The 16,871-nt window shown below is 45.6% G+C and overlaps 6 protein-coding genes across 6 annotated transcripts; 2 read left to right on the top strand and 4 right to left on the bottom strand.

Moving 5' to 3' along the window:
* Positions 1 to 1,056: 1,056 nt before the first annotated feature.
* Positions 1,057 to 1,299, bottom strand: PAAG_11980 (hypothetical protein; the record flags this gene model as incomplete). Its single annotated transcript, XM_015847536.1, has 1 exon — positions 1,057 to 1,299. The coding sequence occupies one exon, from the start codon at positions 1,297 to 1,299 to the stop codon at positions 1,057 to 1,059; it is 243 nt and encodes an 80-aa protein (XP_015702839.1).
* An 844-nt stretch (positions 1,300 to 2,143) lies between these two features.
* PAAG_05053 (mitochondrial RNA splicing protein) lies at positions 2,144 to 3,798 on the top strand (the record flags this gene model as incomplete). Its single annotated transcript, XM_002792871.2, has 7 exons — positions 2,144 to 2,221; positions 2,347 to 2,382; positions 2,555 to 2,687; positions 2,785 to 2,877; positions 2,992 to 3,048; positions 3,108 to 3,552; positions 3,732 to 3,798. The coding sequence occupies 7 exons, from the start codon at positions 2,144 to 2,146 to the stop codon at positions 3,796 to 3,798; spliced, it is 909 nt and encodes a 302-aa protein (XP_002792917.2).
* A 1,753-nt stretch (positions 3,799 to 5,551) lies between these two features.
* PAAG_05052 (AAA family ATPase) lies at positions 5,552 to 8,422 on the top strand (the record flags this gene model as incomplete). The annotated part of the gene is made up of 3 exons (XM_015845458.1): positions 5,552 to 5,638; positions 5,769 to 8,043; positions 8,202 to 8,422. The coding sequence occupies 3 exons, from the start codon at positions 5,552 to 5,554 to the stop codon at positions 8,420 to 8,422; spliced, it is 2,583 nt and encodes an 860-aa protein (XP_015699684.1).
* An 868-nt stretch (positions 8,423 to 9,290) lies between these two features.
* On the bottom strand, positions 9,291 to 9,974 carry PAAG_05051 (hypothetical protein; the record flags this gene model as incomplete). The annotated part of the gene is made up of 1 exon (XM_002792869.2): positions 9,291 to 9,974. The coding sequence occupies one exon, from the start codon at positions 9,972 to 9,974 to the stop codon at positions 9,291 to 9,293; it is 684 nt and encodes a 227-aa protein (XP_002792915.2).
* Positions 9,975 to 10,931: 957 nt separating this feature from the next.
* PAAG_05050 (alpha,alpha-trehalose-phosphate synthase) lies at positions 10,932 to 12,811 on the bottom strand (the record flags this gene model as incomplete). Its single annotated transcript, XM_015845457.1, has 5 exons — positions 10,932 to 11,085; positions 11,189 to 11,528; positions 11,592 to 11,962; positions 12,024 to 12,396; positions 12,535 to 12,811. 5 exons carry the CDS (start codon positions 12,809 to 12,811, stop codon positions 10,932 to 10,934), a joined length of 1,515 nt encoding a protein of 504 aa, XP_015699683.1.
* A 1,317-nt stretch (positions 12,812 to 14,128) lies between these two features.
* Positions 14,129 to 15,396, bottom strand: PAAG_05049 (metallo-beta-lactamase domain-containing protein; the record flags this gene model as incomplete). The annotated part of the gene is made up of 4 exons (XM_002792867.2): positions 14,129 to 14,556; positions 14,676 to 15,103; positions 15,135 to 15,147; positions 15,249 to 15,396. 4 exons carry the CDS (start codon positions 15,394 to 15,396, stop codon positions 14,129 to 14,131), a joined length of 1,017 nt encoding a protein of 338 aa, XP_002792913.2.
* Between the last annotated feature and the right edge of the window lie 1,475 nt (positions 15,397 to 16,871).

Genomic DNA, 16,871 nt, shown 5'->3' with positions numbered 1-16,871 from the left:
TCGCTCAGCTCGACTGGCTGCAAATGGGAATAATATTGAAGCTGAGAGTTATTCTCTATGAGATGAAAGAGGAGCCAATTGTTCGAGTGCCGCAACGTGTGGCTGCACCTGTAGAAGACTGTCGGCAAAAAGCGTAAATACCTCCTGACATACCCAGATTTATCGCTCCAGTCACGGAAGGGAAGCCTAGCCTGTGTTGTGCGAGGGATAGCTACAATGGACGCCGGGTCCATTATCATAGAGCGGTATAAAGCATTGTCTGATCAAAGTAGTTAGTTGCCTTGATCCTACAAGTAGAAAATCCCAAGAGTAAAAAGGACGTGGGGAGGATTCCTGAGAAGAAAAAGATGTGGGGAATCACAGTCCAGACGGAGGTCGCGGGAGCAGAAAATGCTTACTAATCAGTTTACAGTGGGGTGCATGAAGTTTGAGCCGAGAATAATACGACTAAACTGTATTAGGAAATTTAAATGTTTGAAAAAGGCAAGTATATTAGTTTACCGTATCTAATTTGGGCTGGCGATACCGGTTTGAAATTTTTGCACTCCGCGGCGGTGAACCTTTACTTGTTTAACTTTACAAATAAAAGTGTGGCGCCCGCAGGATCTGATAAGGGAAAAAAGAAAAAACCTACGAGGAGGACTTTTTTTCCCGCGGATTAAAGGGAGACAGAACCCGGTCGATAAGTATCAAACAAACATTGACCAAGGTGTGGAACAAAAATGGATGCTTCTCCATGATTCCATGATTCCATGATCCTATCAATTTGAATCTCCGTATCAGAAAAGAAGGCCGACGCTTTCAGCACTCCATTGCACGGAGTAGTTACCGTCTCAAAGCATCACAAGTTGCACCGTTGCCTGACGGCCACGAAGAGCCCTTTGAATTTATCATTTGCTTTCACTTTTATGGCTCCTAAACATGAAACTTGGGAGCCACAAGAACGATGCCCTTGATGTATGATCCTTGACGCTTGGCGTATAGTTATTATTATCTTCCTGATTTCTGTACAGTGTGTCCCAGCAGGTTCTCGGCACGTTTTGATGATTGGAACTCTCATCTATGTCCAATGGACACAGCGACCAAAGCCCAGAATCCAATAATGGCTATTGGGTCCGTCCTGGATGTAGATCCTCCACCTGCAAGACGACTGAGAGACGGATCCCGCAGCCATTCCTTCAGTGGAAGTGTCTTTACGGTAGTTTGTCCTTTCATCGAAGCGTGTTGCGGGGTATGGAGTAAGCTGCATTCGCACTGCCGCATACTCCAAACCGTGTTTTGGATCTGCCATGAGTCCATGTTTTTGGGGGGTGCCTGGCGCCGGGATGTTCTGTTGACAGTGGTGACTTGCAAAAACCTTTTGGCGATGACAGCACGGAATACGCTGTTACAAGTCTGATATTGCAAGATGCTGCGAAAGAGCATTAAACAGTGGAAAAGATGAGCCGCAAGAGCGCAGTTGAATATCTGTTAAATAATCAGGAAGAAGAATATACATATAACATATTCTTTTCTTCTCGTGTTAGTGAGGAGAGTGGTAAATATAACCTGGGAATATTTAAGCTTTTGAAAATAGAATCCAGCCATGGAATGTGTATGGAGTTGGAATATTTAATACATAAAAATTGACAAGGATAGCTGTATTTTGCGTGTGAAAAATGGGGATGTACCGGTCAGCAATTAAGTTGCACCACCCATCACTAAAATAAGCTGTGATTAATTGGTTAAACTCATCCAAACCCGCCACAACATTCATATTCTGCCAATTTTTTGGAATCCTTCCCATCGCCAGTTCCCGACTTTTTGCTGCCGTGCGCCCTCTCTCCTCTCCCTCTTTGATGATAATAATACCTACCACCCATCATCGCTGGTCGCCACCTCTACTTCTCCCCCGGTTTCCGCGATTCAGCAACCGTGAGCGTCCACGTAGAATCAAGCAGCTCCGGCTACTCTCAGAAGCCTTTGATGGCCTCTCCAGACAGAGTCCCGGGTGAAGATTATGAGTACGTTACTACCATCCCAAGTCCGCAGTCAATATGCGGAGACTGAGGGTTTCTGAGACTTTGCGCTGGTTGCTTTCTTATTTGCCTGCCTGTCAACGCTGACACTTCCGGTCTCCCTTTTTTTTTTTCTTTCCGGGCATATGCATAGTTATGAAGCTCTCCCGCCAGAATATTCCCTTGGCCGTAATATGTTGGCCGGTGCCCTCGCTGGCATTGCGGTATGTGCTCGTGCTCACCACGGCTCTTCTTGTGACCCCCCCCCCCCCTCCCCCGGGGTTTCGCAACCTCTTCCTTCTACTCTGAATAGCGGCCAATTTTATGTGAACTGACAGTTACATTTTAGGAGCACTCTGTCATGTATCCAGTGGACTTGCTTAAGGTATGAATCGGCATTCATATATTTCTCTCCCGCTTCCATCGCAAAGTTTCCTTACCTCTATGCGCCTTGCATTTTGCGATTTATCCGCCCGCAAAATCCGCCATATTCTTCTCTCTTCCTCTAAGTTTGCCCAACTCAATACGTGGCTATTTGCTAACGGTTGTGTTTGCAGACTCGAATGCAAGTCCTAAATCCGTCTGCTGGTGGGCTGTATACGGGTTTGAGCAATGCTGTTACAACGATATCTCGGATTGAGGGCTGGAGGACTCTATGGAGGGGTGTGTCGAGCGTGATTGTTGGTGCTGGTGGGGAGCTCCAATTATAATTACGTTTTTTGGGTGGCGCAGATTTCCTCTGCGTAAGTCTGCTCTGACGTCCTGATATTGACATATCTTTTTTTAGGTCCCGCCCATGCTGTTTATTTCGGTACATATGAAATAGTTAAGGAAATCGCCGGTGGTAACATTGGAAGTGGTCACCATCCATTCGCAGCAGGTAGGTATCAGCGCTTGGGGGGTGTTTTAAATTCCTATTTCCGAAAAACAACGAAAACATGGGATATTTTGGTGCTCTATTTATTTCAACATTGGGACTGACAAACCATTGTAGGATTGAGCGGAGCATGTGCCACCATCTCCAGCGATGCCCTTATGAATCCCTTTGACGGTATGGAAACTCCTCCCTGACTTGTAACCGCAACTTATTCTGATATCTATCGCGCGTAGTGATCAAACAACGCATGCAGGTCCACGGCTCCACACATAGAACCATGATCCAATGCGCACGAACCGTCTACCGCACCGAAGGCCTTCGAGCGTTCTACGTCTCCTATCCCACAACATTATGCATGACCATCCCCTTCACGGCCACACAATTCATCGCCTACGAATCCATATCGAAAGTGATGAATCCATCAAAGGCGTACGATCCATTCACCCACTGTATCGCTGGTGGGTTGGCTGGCGCTGTGGCAGCTGCCATCACCACACCTCTTGACGTGATCAAGACTGTACTGCAGACCCGTGGTCTTGCGGAGGATTCTGAGGCCCGCTCTGCTCGTGGCTTGTTCAATGCTGCTGGCATTATCAAGCGGCAGTATGGCTGGTCCGGATTCCTCCGTGGAATGCGGCCGAGGATTATCGCAACCATGCCCAGTACTGCTATCTGTTGGTATGTGCCTTTTTCTTTTCTTTTCTTCTCTTTTCTTCTCTTTTCTTCTCTCTCTCTCTCCCTTTTTTTTTTTTTTTTTTTTTTGGAGGGTCCACCGTCAGCTTCAATTGCCCCCCTTGTGCATTTCTTTCCTTGTCATTCCTGCGCGAGTGCAATTCTCGAATCTGACCATCAAATAGGACTTCATATGAAATGGCGAAAGCATACTTCAAGCGACAGGGCGTATCTGAATCTCCTCTCTCGTGAATACAATGTAATCGGGAAACGCGGGTTCCTCTCCTGCCACCATCGCGACTCCCTTGACCGACCTGCACATAAAATCATTCCCCGTGTAGAGATAGACACACAGGCCGGGCGTCTGAATATCCATCCCACCGTTCCCCCCCCCATCCCGATTCTATACTATCCTATTAGTTTTTTTTATTTTTAATTTTTTTTTTTTTTGTTTCTCTCCCTCTAGTCTTCTTTAAGTGTGTATTACAAAATAAGGGATGCGATGGAACGTCCCAGTTAGAATGGTTTCGTCTTCTGGTTTCCCTTTAGCCTGTCGTCGTTAATTTCTCCCACCTTTGTTTTATTTTCTCTCCCTCTCTTTTTCTTTTTATCTTTTCCTTTTTCCTTTTTTTCATTTTACCCCGATCGATGACAGTTTCTCTTGAAGGTGGGCGTTCTGGGCATGGAAACAAAAAGATAACGGTTCTCTGATAATATGCGGGGACATATGTCTGTCCACCTCAATAGACAATGATGAATGAAGCTCATATTTTCGTTTTTTCTTTTTATATTCCCGAATTTATCTTATATTTTTTATTTTTTATATTTTCAATTTCACTTTTATTTGTCTCTTTTTGATGTAAAGTAATCTTTTTAGGTTTTGTTTTTCGATGCCAGATTTACCCTCGTTGGTGTGTATTTCTCTGTCTTTTTCTAGGGTTTTCCTCTCCTTACTCTCTGGCTGGTTAAGTTCGTCTATTTCTGTTGCCTGGGAGATTATCAAGGGTTCGCCGGGGTTTTTTTTTTTTTTTTTTTTAGAGTTCGACTCCATAGGAAAACAACGTGTTCCCTCCACAGCAGTGTACCCTCTACTGTTGTTGGTGATGCTGTGACTTCGGTTCGACAGCCTGTTGCTTGACGTGCTCCCATGTCGCTTCGAGGGGATTGTTGGTCCAATTGTGTGTATAGTCTTATCCTGTTTTCATGTGAGAGGGATCCTGGAAAGCCTTTGCTTACGGGGTGGATTTGCGGATATCCGTAATAGTAATCCCCCTTTCCCTGTTTCTTTAATCTGGTTTTCAAAATGGTGGAGCTCTTTTTCGGCGGGTAAATATGTACTGTCGAGGAGGTAAATAGAGCGCAAGTGTACCTAGAGCGCAAGTGTACCGATAGACCGATATGCTGCTTTTAATTTATTTTACATATGTGATTTATGATGCAACCGATTTCATACGGAATATATGACAATAATTTAATTCTGATATTAATAAATGCGATTATTCTCATTCCCCCCCCCTCTGCCCTGTAACTCTACTTGCACGGCAACCCGTGGATGTCTATTTAAATAGCTCTCGATGTTCTTGTTCCTCACGTCATTATCGCCAACACATGTCGAACATTGCCTCCTGCGAGGCCAACTCCATTTCCCTGCTCTACTACAGCATTCTAATATTCCACTCATTGGCATACTTCTCCTGATAAATGAATCTTATCTAGGCCCAGTCTATCTTCAGCTGTGTCGCTGAGCGGAGGCGTCAAATGCAGTGGAACGGGTCACCAGCTGAACCGTAGAGAGGCTGTCCTGAAGACTCGGCAACAACGCAAACTCTTACGAAACAAGGCCAAGGCCATCGGAATAGAAAAAGAGGAAAGCCATCGCTGTACCTTGAATGCTTCCAATAAAGGTACTCGACAGTTATACATCTCTTAGTTATCGGGGAAGGCTTTGATACGAGATACAGGCTTCACATGGCGGGAGGGTCCTGCTGTCTCTATTGCGCTAATGATGCGTCCAAAGACTTCATCTGCTCTGCAGAAAACATACGATGAATGCTATCTGATGTGCTCGACAGCTGTGTTCTTCGAAGGCCAGGTGCGTGTTCTACCGTTGACTTACTTGATGTGTGTTTGGAAGGACGGCTTATCCCCCCCGTTGCCCTTCCGGTCTCTGAACAACCCCGTCATGTTCTCTTATATATCCCGTCACTATTTATCCAATTTAGCATCAGCTGACATCCCCGCTGTCGTTGCTGGACCAGAGCAATGAGTCGGAAGCTCTTCGATCATGGCGCTCTGCCCTTGATACCATCTACAACTCTCGAATTCCCTCTACCTATATCCCCAGAACTGAAACCGAGAAGGTCCTGTACGATTCGCTGAAGGAGCTGGAAATGCAATCCAAAGAGCGCATCGATTTGCTAAATGCGCTGAGCGAAAGTCGTAAAGAGGCCGGCATCAACCAGGAGAGCTGCTGTGAGCAGGCGGGACCCAGCAATTCCCCGGGCGCACAGGAAACCGGGAAGGTACACCTGAACACACAGGAATCATCACCAAGCGGATGTACCGCTTCCGGCTGGTTTGGAAATGGTACAGTGCCAACCTTTACATACTCGCAACTCTCGCGACCGCCTTCACGACCTTCTCCCCCTTCGCCGAATAGGCGGCCGTCTATACCTCAGAGATATAGCGGAGAATCGATAGCACGGCCAGGATCGAGCAGGGAGGCTGCTTGTGGACCCCGTTTCTCTTCTTCTCCATCCCCATTGCCCCATTATCTCCTGTCTGTGCCATCCGTGAATTCGCCATCGAGAAACTCAAGTCCGGAAAAGAGGACTATGTTGACAACTCTGCGCAGCAAGGAGCCTAAGAAGAGCACCAATTCGAAAGATAAAGATTCCGGCGAGCGGGCTGCCTCTCAACCTGCTCCATCGGCATCTAGAGCTGCGGGTTTGGCGTGGAGCTCTATTGCCCGCTTTGGCAGAGAAAGCGTTGCTACATCCACTCCTAGGAGAAGTGCACCAATAGAATCGAGCTCACGGAAAGGATATTTCTCCAGTATCGACCTGTCTCGGCATTCAAAAACATCATATATTTCAGACTACCTACACTCATCCAGTCCATCAACCTCTCAGTCCCAGTCTAGAAACCATCACAACTCGAATATTGTTTCCAGTTCCCTAGCGACCGATGCTGCAGCCACCGCCATCCACAATAAACCCTCCGAATTAGATCTCCTGATTGATCTCTCTGACCCTTCTCCAGCAAGCCATACGATGACGAACGCAAGAAGGACATCACCCAATACTTCTACGTCGTTCCTATCTACAAGGCCAAAACATCAACCCGATTATTTGTCACAATTAGAACCATATCTGGAACAGAGACCTCCCTCCGGACAAGGCAATATTCCTCCCCTTCAACGCAATAAGCCATGCTTAACTTCACAACCACAGCTACTCAGGCATCACTCAAGTGAAACTAGTTACACACCTTTGCAAACACTCGCAACTAGCTCGGGGACACCTGTGGCCCAAAATAGAAGCTGCAGGCTATGTCCGTCGAATTCCAGGCCACAGGTAGGCAATGGTGACGATGCTTTGAACGGTGCGATTAGTAGCATGCGAAGTGGTATGTCTATAACACAAGGGAAGCCGACAGAGAGAGCGGGGGCGGAGTCCCATTCTCAATCTAACAATCTCTCATTCCCCAATGAAAGAGATTCGTCAGATACCGCAGGTCGCAATCGAAGCGTTGAATACGTTATGAACAATCTCCCAAAGGGCATTGACGAGGGCGCTGCACGACAGATCTTGAACGACGTTGTTGTTAGGGGAGATGAAGTAAACTGGGATGATGTTGCTGGGCTGGAAATTGCTAAAAACGCCCTCAAAGAAGCGGTCGTATATCCATTTCTACGGCCAGATCTATTCAGTGGACTCCGTGAACCTGCTAGGGGAATGCTCCTCTTTGGGCCCCCAGGTACGGGGAAAACCATGTTAGCGCGTGCTGTGGCAACAGAGTCGCAGTCAACCTTCTTCTCGGTGTCCGCATCAAGCTTGACCTCTAAATGGCACGGCGAGAGTGAGAAGCTTGTGCGTGCCCTTTTCGGCCTGGCAAAATGCATGGCGCCATCTATCATATTTGTTGACGAGATTGACTCTTTACTCTCCGCACGGTCCGGGTCTGGTGAAGCGGAAGTGTCACGGCGCACTAAGACGGAGTTTCTCATACAATGGTCTGACTTGCAGCGGGCAGCGGCTGGGCGGGAGCAGTCGGAGAAAGAGAAAAGGGGTGGTGATCCAAGTCGGGTGTTGGTGCTTGCTGCAACGAATTTGCCGTGGGATATTGATGAGGCTGCCCGACGGAGGTTTGTGAGAAGACAGTATATCCCCCTGCCAGAGCCGGAGGTGCGGAAGACGCAAATCGAGCGTCTGTTGAGTCATCAGAAGCATGAGCTGTCGGCCGAGGATATTGAGGTTCTCGTTAAAGATACTGATGGTGAGCTTTCTGATTTATACCTTCAATTTCTTCCTTCCCTTATCCCGCACTATCGAAACAATACGAAAATTGCAAACCATTGCCCATATCTCCCTCCAATCAACATTCCCAGCCCATTTGAACATAGTCACAGTTCCTAACACATATCCCATACTCAGGTTTCTCCGGCTCCGATATAACCGCCCTAGCCAAAGACGCTGCCATGGGCCCACTCCGCAACTTAGGTGAAGCGCTCCTGCATACCCCCATGGATCAAATCCGGGCCATCCACCTCGAAGACTTCAAGGCATCTCTGTGCTCTATCAGGCCCAGCGTTAGCCGTGACGGTTTGAAGGAGCATGAAGATTGGGCGCGGGAGTTTGGTGAAAGGGGTGGCTGAAGATCAGTTCCGTTAAGACGTATCCATACCTTCTGGTGAATGTTGAAAGCTATTATTACTGCTCTACGATTTGATGTATGACGGATTGGTGTTTTGGTATAATTTTATAAATCTGACGCAAAAGTTAGATGAATGGAGTGGGGATGGCTCTGATGGATCAAGGCTTGGTTTAAGCTCCCTTTTTTTTTTTTTTTTTTTCCCTTGATGTGGATGGAATGGGTTTCGTTCCATCACTTGTGTCGTCGTGTTCGTGTTTTTGGTATGCGTGGAACTTGGTAGGGGGGCAAACGTGATTGAGGGTTGCTTAGGTTTTTTGCTCTCTCATATCAGGCGTTTTTCGATATCCCGGCCAGGCACCCTATCTTTCTACGGGGCGCCTGTAAAGCATTTATGTGGGTTTGGCGTTAATTGGTTAGTGGTTTTTTGCTGTTTATATTAGCATTAAGGCTCTCTCACTTCAGTTCCTTTCTTTCTCCTTGTTCGTTTTGCATTGTTGGATTGCGGTCGGTTTACTCTTCTTTAATATACATTACATTTTGAAGATTAATCATGTAGGGATTTCTTTGACAGCTTCAAATGACTTGTTTTGATTATGACTGGTGAGCAGATAAACCATGGTATATGTATGTACATTTGAGCTCTCCCATTGGAAGATAAGATGTCCATGGATGTCGACGAAAAAGAGAGGTGGAACTAAAAGAGAAATGTAGGGTTTAAAATGTCCTATTCTGAGCTAGACGTACTGCACATATTGAGACAAAATGAAGAGACAAAATTACAACCACATATTCACTCAGCCCTCCATGGCATCCATTGCTCCGCCGCTAAAATCAGCTATTCAGCACAACTCACCCCAAAACCACGAAACTCACTCTGCCCCTTTCTCCGCCCTCTTCCTCTCAATCTCCAATCTCATCTCAACCAACCTCTTAATCCTTCCAACCCTCCTCTTCTTTCCCTGCTTCTTCTCCTTCTCAGCCTTAATCATCTCCCTCTCCTCATAACTAAGCACCCTGGGCCTCTGGTCCACAGGAATCGCAAACGGCGTCACAATCCTCTCCACAACATGCCGCACATTCTTGCTCGTCCGCCACCCGCTCGAGAACTCAATTACATCTCCCTCACGCAGTGAGTTGCACGGGTCGTGCACTAGGTATATCGTACTGTCCGGGAAGTTTTTGTGAAGCTTTTTGTGGTAGGTTGGATGCTTGTGCAGGACACGGACGGTCTTGTCCATGCGTCCGGCCGCGACAACTGTGCCGAACTTTATAGAGTGGGGAGGGCGGGTGTGGACGCGCTGGGGTTCTGTCAATGATGATGATGATGATGGTGGTGGTGGTGGTGGTGGTGATGATGATGATGATTGAGTTGTCAATTGTGGTGGTTGTGTGGTGGTAGTGGTGAGGCTCCGGCGGATGGTTTGGGGGCTGTGAGGTTGCAATTGCATAGCGGATAGTAATGAGCATACGGAGGCAGCGAGGGTAGCGGCATTGCGGCTTTGGAGGAAGATGGACGGCCGCGCGGAGCGGAGGAGTGTAGCTCTGGGTGTCATTGTTGCGATTCTTTCACACTTGGCTATTGGAAGCGGATATTTATTCTTCTATTGTGGTATGCCCTCCTGATCGGCTAGCCAGAAATCATATCAATCAGGTTTAGGCCTTTTTACATGCCTCTGGATGTAATTGACGTCGAAGGTTTCTGATGGAAGAGAGGATGGTTCGATTCAGGGACCCAAGCTGGGCACGACGTGGCCCTTGCTAGGAATTTGGTGGAGGAAACAAATAACTTAGTTTAATTTCAGTCTTTCATGCCACCCGCAACAAGAAAATATTGCTGTTGTCATCCAGTCTTCACGTTCGCGATGTTTCTTGGATGGAGAAATTTTTGTGGAGTTGGAGATCACGTGAGTGTACTCGGTTTGCACAGTCAGCTCCATTTAATCTATCCCATCTGAAGTAATGCAGTTGAATTGGCTTACGAGCATAACCTTGGAAGGGAATGCGTAGATGCTGTGGAATACGAACATTAACACCTCCTTAAATCAATACAGGCCTTTGTATGTACAAAATTTGCTGGCCCGGGGGAGAAATATGCTTATTGACATTTAAGGGATAACCCAGTTCAAACGAGGTTGAAACAGGAAAATGAGACAACTTTTGGACGAAAACATTAGTTAATAGCGGAAGAGAGGGAGAGGGGCGGGGAAAGGATTAAAGGTGCAAAAAATTAAGAAAATAAGAAATTAAAATTAAAAACCAGCCAACCGAGCCCAAACCAGTGAAAAAAAACATTACCATTGCACATAAAAAGGTTGCTAATGAATAAACACCCTCCCTCTTCCTTTTTACATCCATATATGCCTCTCGCTCATGCAATGTAGCCGTAACGCGTTATGATACTCCTTCAACCTCTTCTCGCCTGTGAGCCATGATATTATCATTTTCTCTAAAAGGGCTTTCTTCCTCCTCTCCAAATTTTTTGTTAATATTTTGGTTTGACATCTTCAATATCAATTTCCGTCAGGCGTCGCAGGAGGTATGTCATTCTCTTTCCCATGGGACAGGTCGCTAGGTATTGCTGAGGTGTTCCTGAGTCGGAGCTTCTTCTCCCCGTGGGCTGAGATCCTTGTAAGCTCTGAGACGAAGGACTGTCCCCAAAATGCACTATGATAAATAAAAAACCCTTGTTAGCCAAGGGAACCAAATCCATGAAAGAGAGCCGTCCATTGACGCAAAAGAGGAAAGTATTGGCAAAGAGAGAACAAACCTTGTGTATTTCGAGACATATTTGTCTAGCTTGGAGAAGTTAAGGGCACGCTGTTCATCGCTCATTGTCACCGCCTCTTGGAAGGCATTGGCGAGTTCTTCGGTATTCCACGGATTGACGATGATGCTGCCATTGAGACTCTGTGCCGCGCCGGCAAATTCAGACAAAACTAGACAACCGTGTCGTTTCTTTTGGGTTGCTATGTACTCGTAGGAAACAAGATTCATACCGTCCCTGGTCGACGAGACGACGCAGACGTCCGAAACGGCATAAAGCGCAATTAGTTCGTCGAAGTTCACTGACTTATGCATGAAATGGATGGGCATAAATTCCACGGTGCCTTTGGGGTTGAGAGTCAGACTAAAGTTACTAAACAGAAAGGGAGGAAGAAACAGAAACTTACCAAATTTGCCATTGATTCTCCCAACAAGCTCATTGACGACAGCTCGTAGATTTTGATATTCCTCTACATCTTGTCTGCTAGGAACGGCAACCTGAACAAGAACCACTTTGCCAATCCATTCTGGGTGATCGGTTAGGAAAACTTCAAGGGCATGTAGCTTTTGCGGAACACCCTTGATATAATCCAACCTATCTACCCCGACCATCAACTTGACACCTTGGAACTTTTGTTCTAGGGCAGCAATCCTCTTTTGAACCTTCTCCTTTTTAAGACCTTCACTGAATTTATCTGGGTCAATACCAATAGGGAATGCCCCTACTGCAATGACTTTGCCTTGAAATTCAACGCCATTTGGAGTCGTCGATAGGCCACTGTTATTTGTGTCAGCGCTCCGGACTAGTCATGATTCTAAATGTGCAAGGATTCCCGTACAGTATTCTTGAACAACTACTTAAGAAGTGTCGTGCATAGTCGTAAGTATGGAATCCAATGAGATCACAATGCAGCACTCCCAGAAGCAATTCGTTTCTGACTGGCAAAATTCGATATATCTCACTGCTTGGGAACGGTGTGTGTAGGAAGAACCCGATCTTAACATTCTTTTTCGACGTCCCAATCTCTTCCCGTAACATCGCCGGCAGCAACATTAAGTGATAGTCGTGGACCCATACGAGGTCACCATCTTTAACATCATTCGCGATTGCCTTCGCAAAAAGGCGGTTTGCGTCACGATATGCAAACCATGCTGACTCATCGAACGTTATTTCACCAGGATGGTAGTGAAAAAGGGGCCAAAGTATCGAATCTGGTTCATAAATTGGTAGAAGAGATGATTAGGAATTGATATCAGAATATCTTTTTCTTTTTCTGTTTGGGAGAGGTTTGCAGCAAACAGGGCTCAAAGAGAGTATAGGAAACAGCTGGACGACAACGAAAAACCTACTTGAAAATCCGTTATAATGTTTATCCGCCAAATTGTCATCAATGAGCACAGGCACTGCATCATATTCCTCGGCTAATCTTTTCTTAAGAAGAAGTATTTCGTCCTCCGGGACCTGCAACCCAGGCCACCCGTACCATTGGAATGTTGTTGATTTCGATAAGCCGCTCAACCCGCTGACAAGACCTCCCGACGACATTGAAAACTCATATTTGCCGTCATCGGACCGTTTTATTGTAATGGGTAGGCGATTGGGAAACAAGGAGCAACCGGGCATCATCTTTTGGAGGAGTTATCAACGGAGGGCATGGGTACATGTCCTTCAGGATGCCGCGGTGGGGCAAAGACGTTCAAGAACTATAATAGAAGCTGAAAAGCGGGAGCACCACTTGAGCTATTGACCGTAAAGAGAAATAGGGTTAGGTTAAGGTCGTTGGGGGGGGGGGGATCTAATGTATCTAGAACTGAAGTTGAAAGTTAGGTGATGTGAAGGGATGAATGTGGATTGTTTGTCTCTGATAACAAGATCCGGGAATGAGAAGTAAGGTCCCGGGCCCACGTTACGTACCAGAGAGGGGGAAACTGGTTTAGTTGTCAAGAACTGGGGAAGGCAGGAATCTGCACCACTCCCTTGACAGATCTTGCAAATAAACGTAGACGGAGGTGAGGTAATTTGCGGTCCTTAAGCTGGAGTTGAGCTTAAAAAATCGGCATAGCAAGGAGACGATGAATGGGGAGAAGATCACCCAGGAGTGACTTCATTAATGTAAATAAGCACCCGGGATCAAGCAGAGCAACACAATTCGTGAGTTACGGGGTAATTGGAGAGGATAGCCGCAGTTAGCCCAAGTGTGTGGTAGGGTAACACTACCTATCCATGGCATGCGGTCATTCCAAAGATTCTTGGATGTTGGATGTTGGAATGTTGACGTCGTTTGCCCAGACCGAGCGGGCACCTGACCGCGCCAACCCTAACTAGTTCATTATTTTAGTTACTCGTCCCTGAATTAAAACGGTAAAGTACATTTTGTGTGAGGACACATGTTAAAAATACTTCGACAAAATAACTAATTTCATCAACCGCCAAAATCAGATATAGGCATGAAACAGATAATAATGTGCTAAGGTGATATTTTTCATGAAAATAGCTCATTTTCTCATCTGAAAAAAACACAATGAAATTTTAGTTATCATAAGATTTCTTGTTATTTAGTCTATCTGAATCTATATAAGCTTATATCTAAGATGTTGATGAGGGCATTATAGAAACTGATGTTTGCATCTTTATATGTGATTCTCATAGTTACATTGTGCGGGTTTAAAGCAGAGGCACAATTATTTAGTCACTTAGTTGGCTACCATCTGGACTGAGAGAATTCACAGGACCAAGATTCCAATCTGGATCTATGTGAAAACTCATAGTTGAAAGTTCAATATGGCCACTAGATTGCCGAATTCAAAAACAATGACGATTTCGAAGGGAAAACAATGCAACCAGATACATAGGCAGAATTTAAAAAGCCTAAGAGATAAGTAATTATATATATATTTAATCTAAATTGACAGAATAAGAGCCAAAAAGATAAAAAAAAAAAAATCACAAAGATATTTTCCCACCACTAACCTTCCACCGCCCAGATATTCTATCCGACGTCACCTTGCCCTCATTTTCCAGCTTCATCAATGCCTGGATCAGACCATGCGAGGCGTGCATGCGTAACTGATCTGCGATATCCGGATAAATAACTGAAACCAGCTCGTCTGGCGACATAGCACGAGGTTTATACAATGCTCCTCCTGTACCTGGGTTGCCGCTGTCTAGACTTCCAAACCTCAACACTCGCAGTATCTCTTCCTCCCTCTGCCGTCGGTGCTCAATGTATTCAGTAATCTTAGCTTTGCAGTCTTCAATCACAGCTCCATGTCCAGGATATCCCCTGCTAGCACCAAGGTTACGCATCTTCTCCAATGTTGCAATGTACACAGCAAGGTCCTCGAAAACTGCAGTGCCATGACCAAGGACGTCTGGATGAGAAACGCAATAGAAGATAAACATCAGCATATATATAGAAGAAAAATCACACTCTTCACAGCAGAGCAGAACAGGGCTGGGTTTGGTAGTCGAGCACCGGGAAAAGACTCACTATCACCCGTAAACAATGCATTCTCCTCTTCCAACAGAAACGTGACATGGTCCGTTGTATGACCGGGAGTATGTATCGTTCTCAGCGTCGCACCCTCCACCGTAAAAACCTGGCCGTCCACAATATTCAACTCATCCCCTTCCCCATCGTATTTGTACACTTTAGCATTGGGACAAATCTCCAACAAATCCAGGACACCTCCAACATGATCTCGGTGCCAGTGCGTCAGGAGTGCTTGCTTCACAGTGGCCTTTTCGGCCTCCAGGACCCCCCTTAGCGAGGCAGACCAGCTGGGTTGCCCTTCACCTGTGTCTATCAGAAGACGGTCTCTGCCTTTGCCGATAAGATAGGTGTTTGTCCCTTTGTTTTGGTGAAAATCGGGAGGGTTCATGTTAGCGTTTTCGGCATCTTTGAACAGGGCGTGATTCCTGATTTGATATCAGAATACCCATCTCTCACCTTGTAATGTGAACTATAGCAAGCAAGGATAGAGTTAGCCCTTCTTTCAGATCCATAATATCAGAATTTCTGCATCATTTCCAGGGGAGTTTTGAAGATATGTAAAATAAATACCTTCCCTGGATTCCCGGCCAACAGCCTGATCACTGATCCACTCAACCTCTCCACCTCCGGCAGCGAAATGCGTTGTGCAGCCATCTCCCCCTCCTTCTCCCCTTTTGCTGCTAATGGATTTCACCCGTCTTCTGCCTAGGCGTCGCATTGAAGTTAGTCGAAGAATGACAAAATTCTCGTTTCCCAGAACTGGGTTTTTATTTTTTTATTATTATTATTATTATTATTTTTTTTTTTTAAATGTATGTGTGTATCCTCTGGAACAGACAACCAATTTCTAGTGCAGAGTCTCAGAGTAAATCGGCCCCTCTGACTGCGGCAAAAGAGTGGTTTCCAAAACCTCAATTCGAACCACGACAGGGGGTGTATGTGTATAGAGTTTATAGTCACAAGCAATATCCACCTCAGCTACTAACCTCAGCCTTAACCCCGAAATACAGGTATAGGACTTGGTACCCCTTTTGCCGAGTTTTAGTCTAGAGTTTTGCTCGGTCAAATGATTCTGTATAAAAGGGAGGTATGATGGATGGTAAATTCCATTCACAGGAAACGGTAGATAAACAATCAAGTTCTTGTGAAGAGAAAACAATGAGAGATGATAGACTGTCCTGCTGTTAACCGGCGGGGAGATTCGAACTTCCGCCCAGCAAGATAAAAAAAGTCTCTGCAATACAACCAATGCCCGATTTCATGTTCAGAAATCGGGAATCATACGGTAACTTACCTTCTAAACTCTTTCAGAAGGCCATTTTAGGCGTCCGAGTCACTAAACTCCCCGCAATTTCTAACAACCGCGGGTGTATTAGATACATGTATCGTACACATACAGAACAAATACATGGTTATCTCCCCACTCCAACAACCGAGGAGGCTTTTTCCGGCCGCCGCCATCCATTTAAGCTCCCCAATCCCGAAACCCAACATTCCGAAATCACAACCCCTTTGGTTTCAAAGTTCATTCTCTCGGATTCGATGCATCTCCATCAGCTAACTAAAAGAAATGAGCAAAAGAAAAGTTAAATGTTTTTCAACCTCCAACTCGAGGATTGTATCTCGGGAGGAGGAGACAGAACGGCCCTCGGCACATCTGGATTTAGGTGAAGTTGCGTTCGACCGAGGCTATTTTGGTGGCACGGTTAGTTATATCAGTAATAAGCAAGCAAAACAAATGGGAGAGCTTGGCAGGAGATCATGGAACAATTTGAATCAATCTTTTTGCTTGGTGGTTTTTATTTTGACCATTCGCAAATTTGTGATTTGTAATGTAATAGATGAAATGATGATCTTTTATTTTTTTGTGATCATAAATGGTCTTCCCTCTCGTTTAATATCAGCTTCCTGAAAACAATATGCTGACAGGCTCGAGAGAGAGAGAAAAGAGACCATGTGGAAAGAGCAAAATCAATGAAAAAGACACGGGAATACAGTAGCTGATTTACGTAGATATATACACACATATGACAAAAGAAAGTGGAGAAAGGTGTGGATTTAATTTCGTCGAGCAAAAGGAGACAAGGGAAAACACACTCTTCAAAACGTTAGGGAAATAAGGGTTCAGCTGATACATGCAAGAGGTAGTTCTTAAAAGGAGGATGAAAAATGATAAGAAAAAGAAAAAAAAGA

This window comes from Paracoccidioides lutzii (assembly GCF_000150705.2).
Source record: "Paracoccidioides lutzii Pb01 unplaced genomic scaffold supercont2.13, whole genome shotgun sequence".
Taxonomy (NCBI): Eukaryota; Fungi; Ascomycota; class Eurotiomycetes; order Onygenales; family Ajellomycetaceae; genus Paracoccidioides; species Paracoccidioides lutzii.
This window is presented reverse-complemented; position numbering and strand designations above follow the sequence as displayed.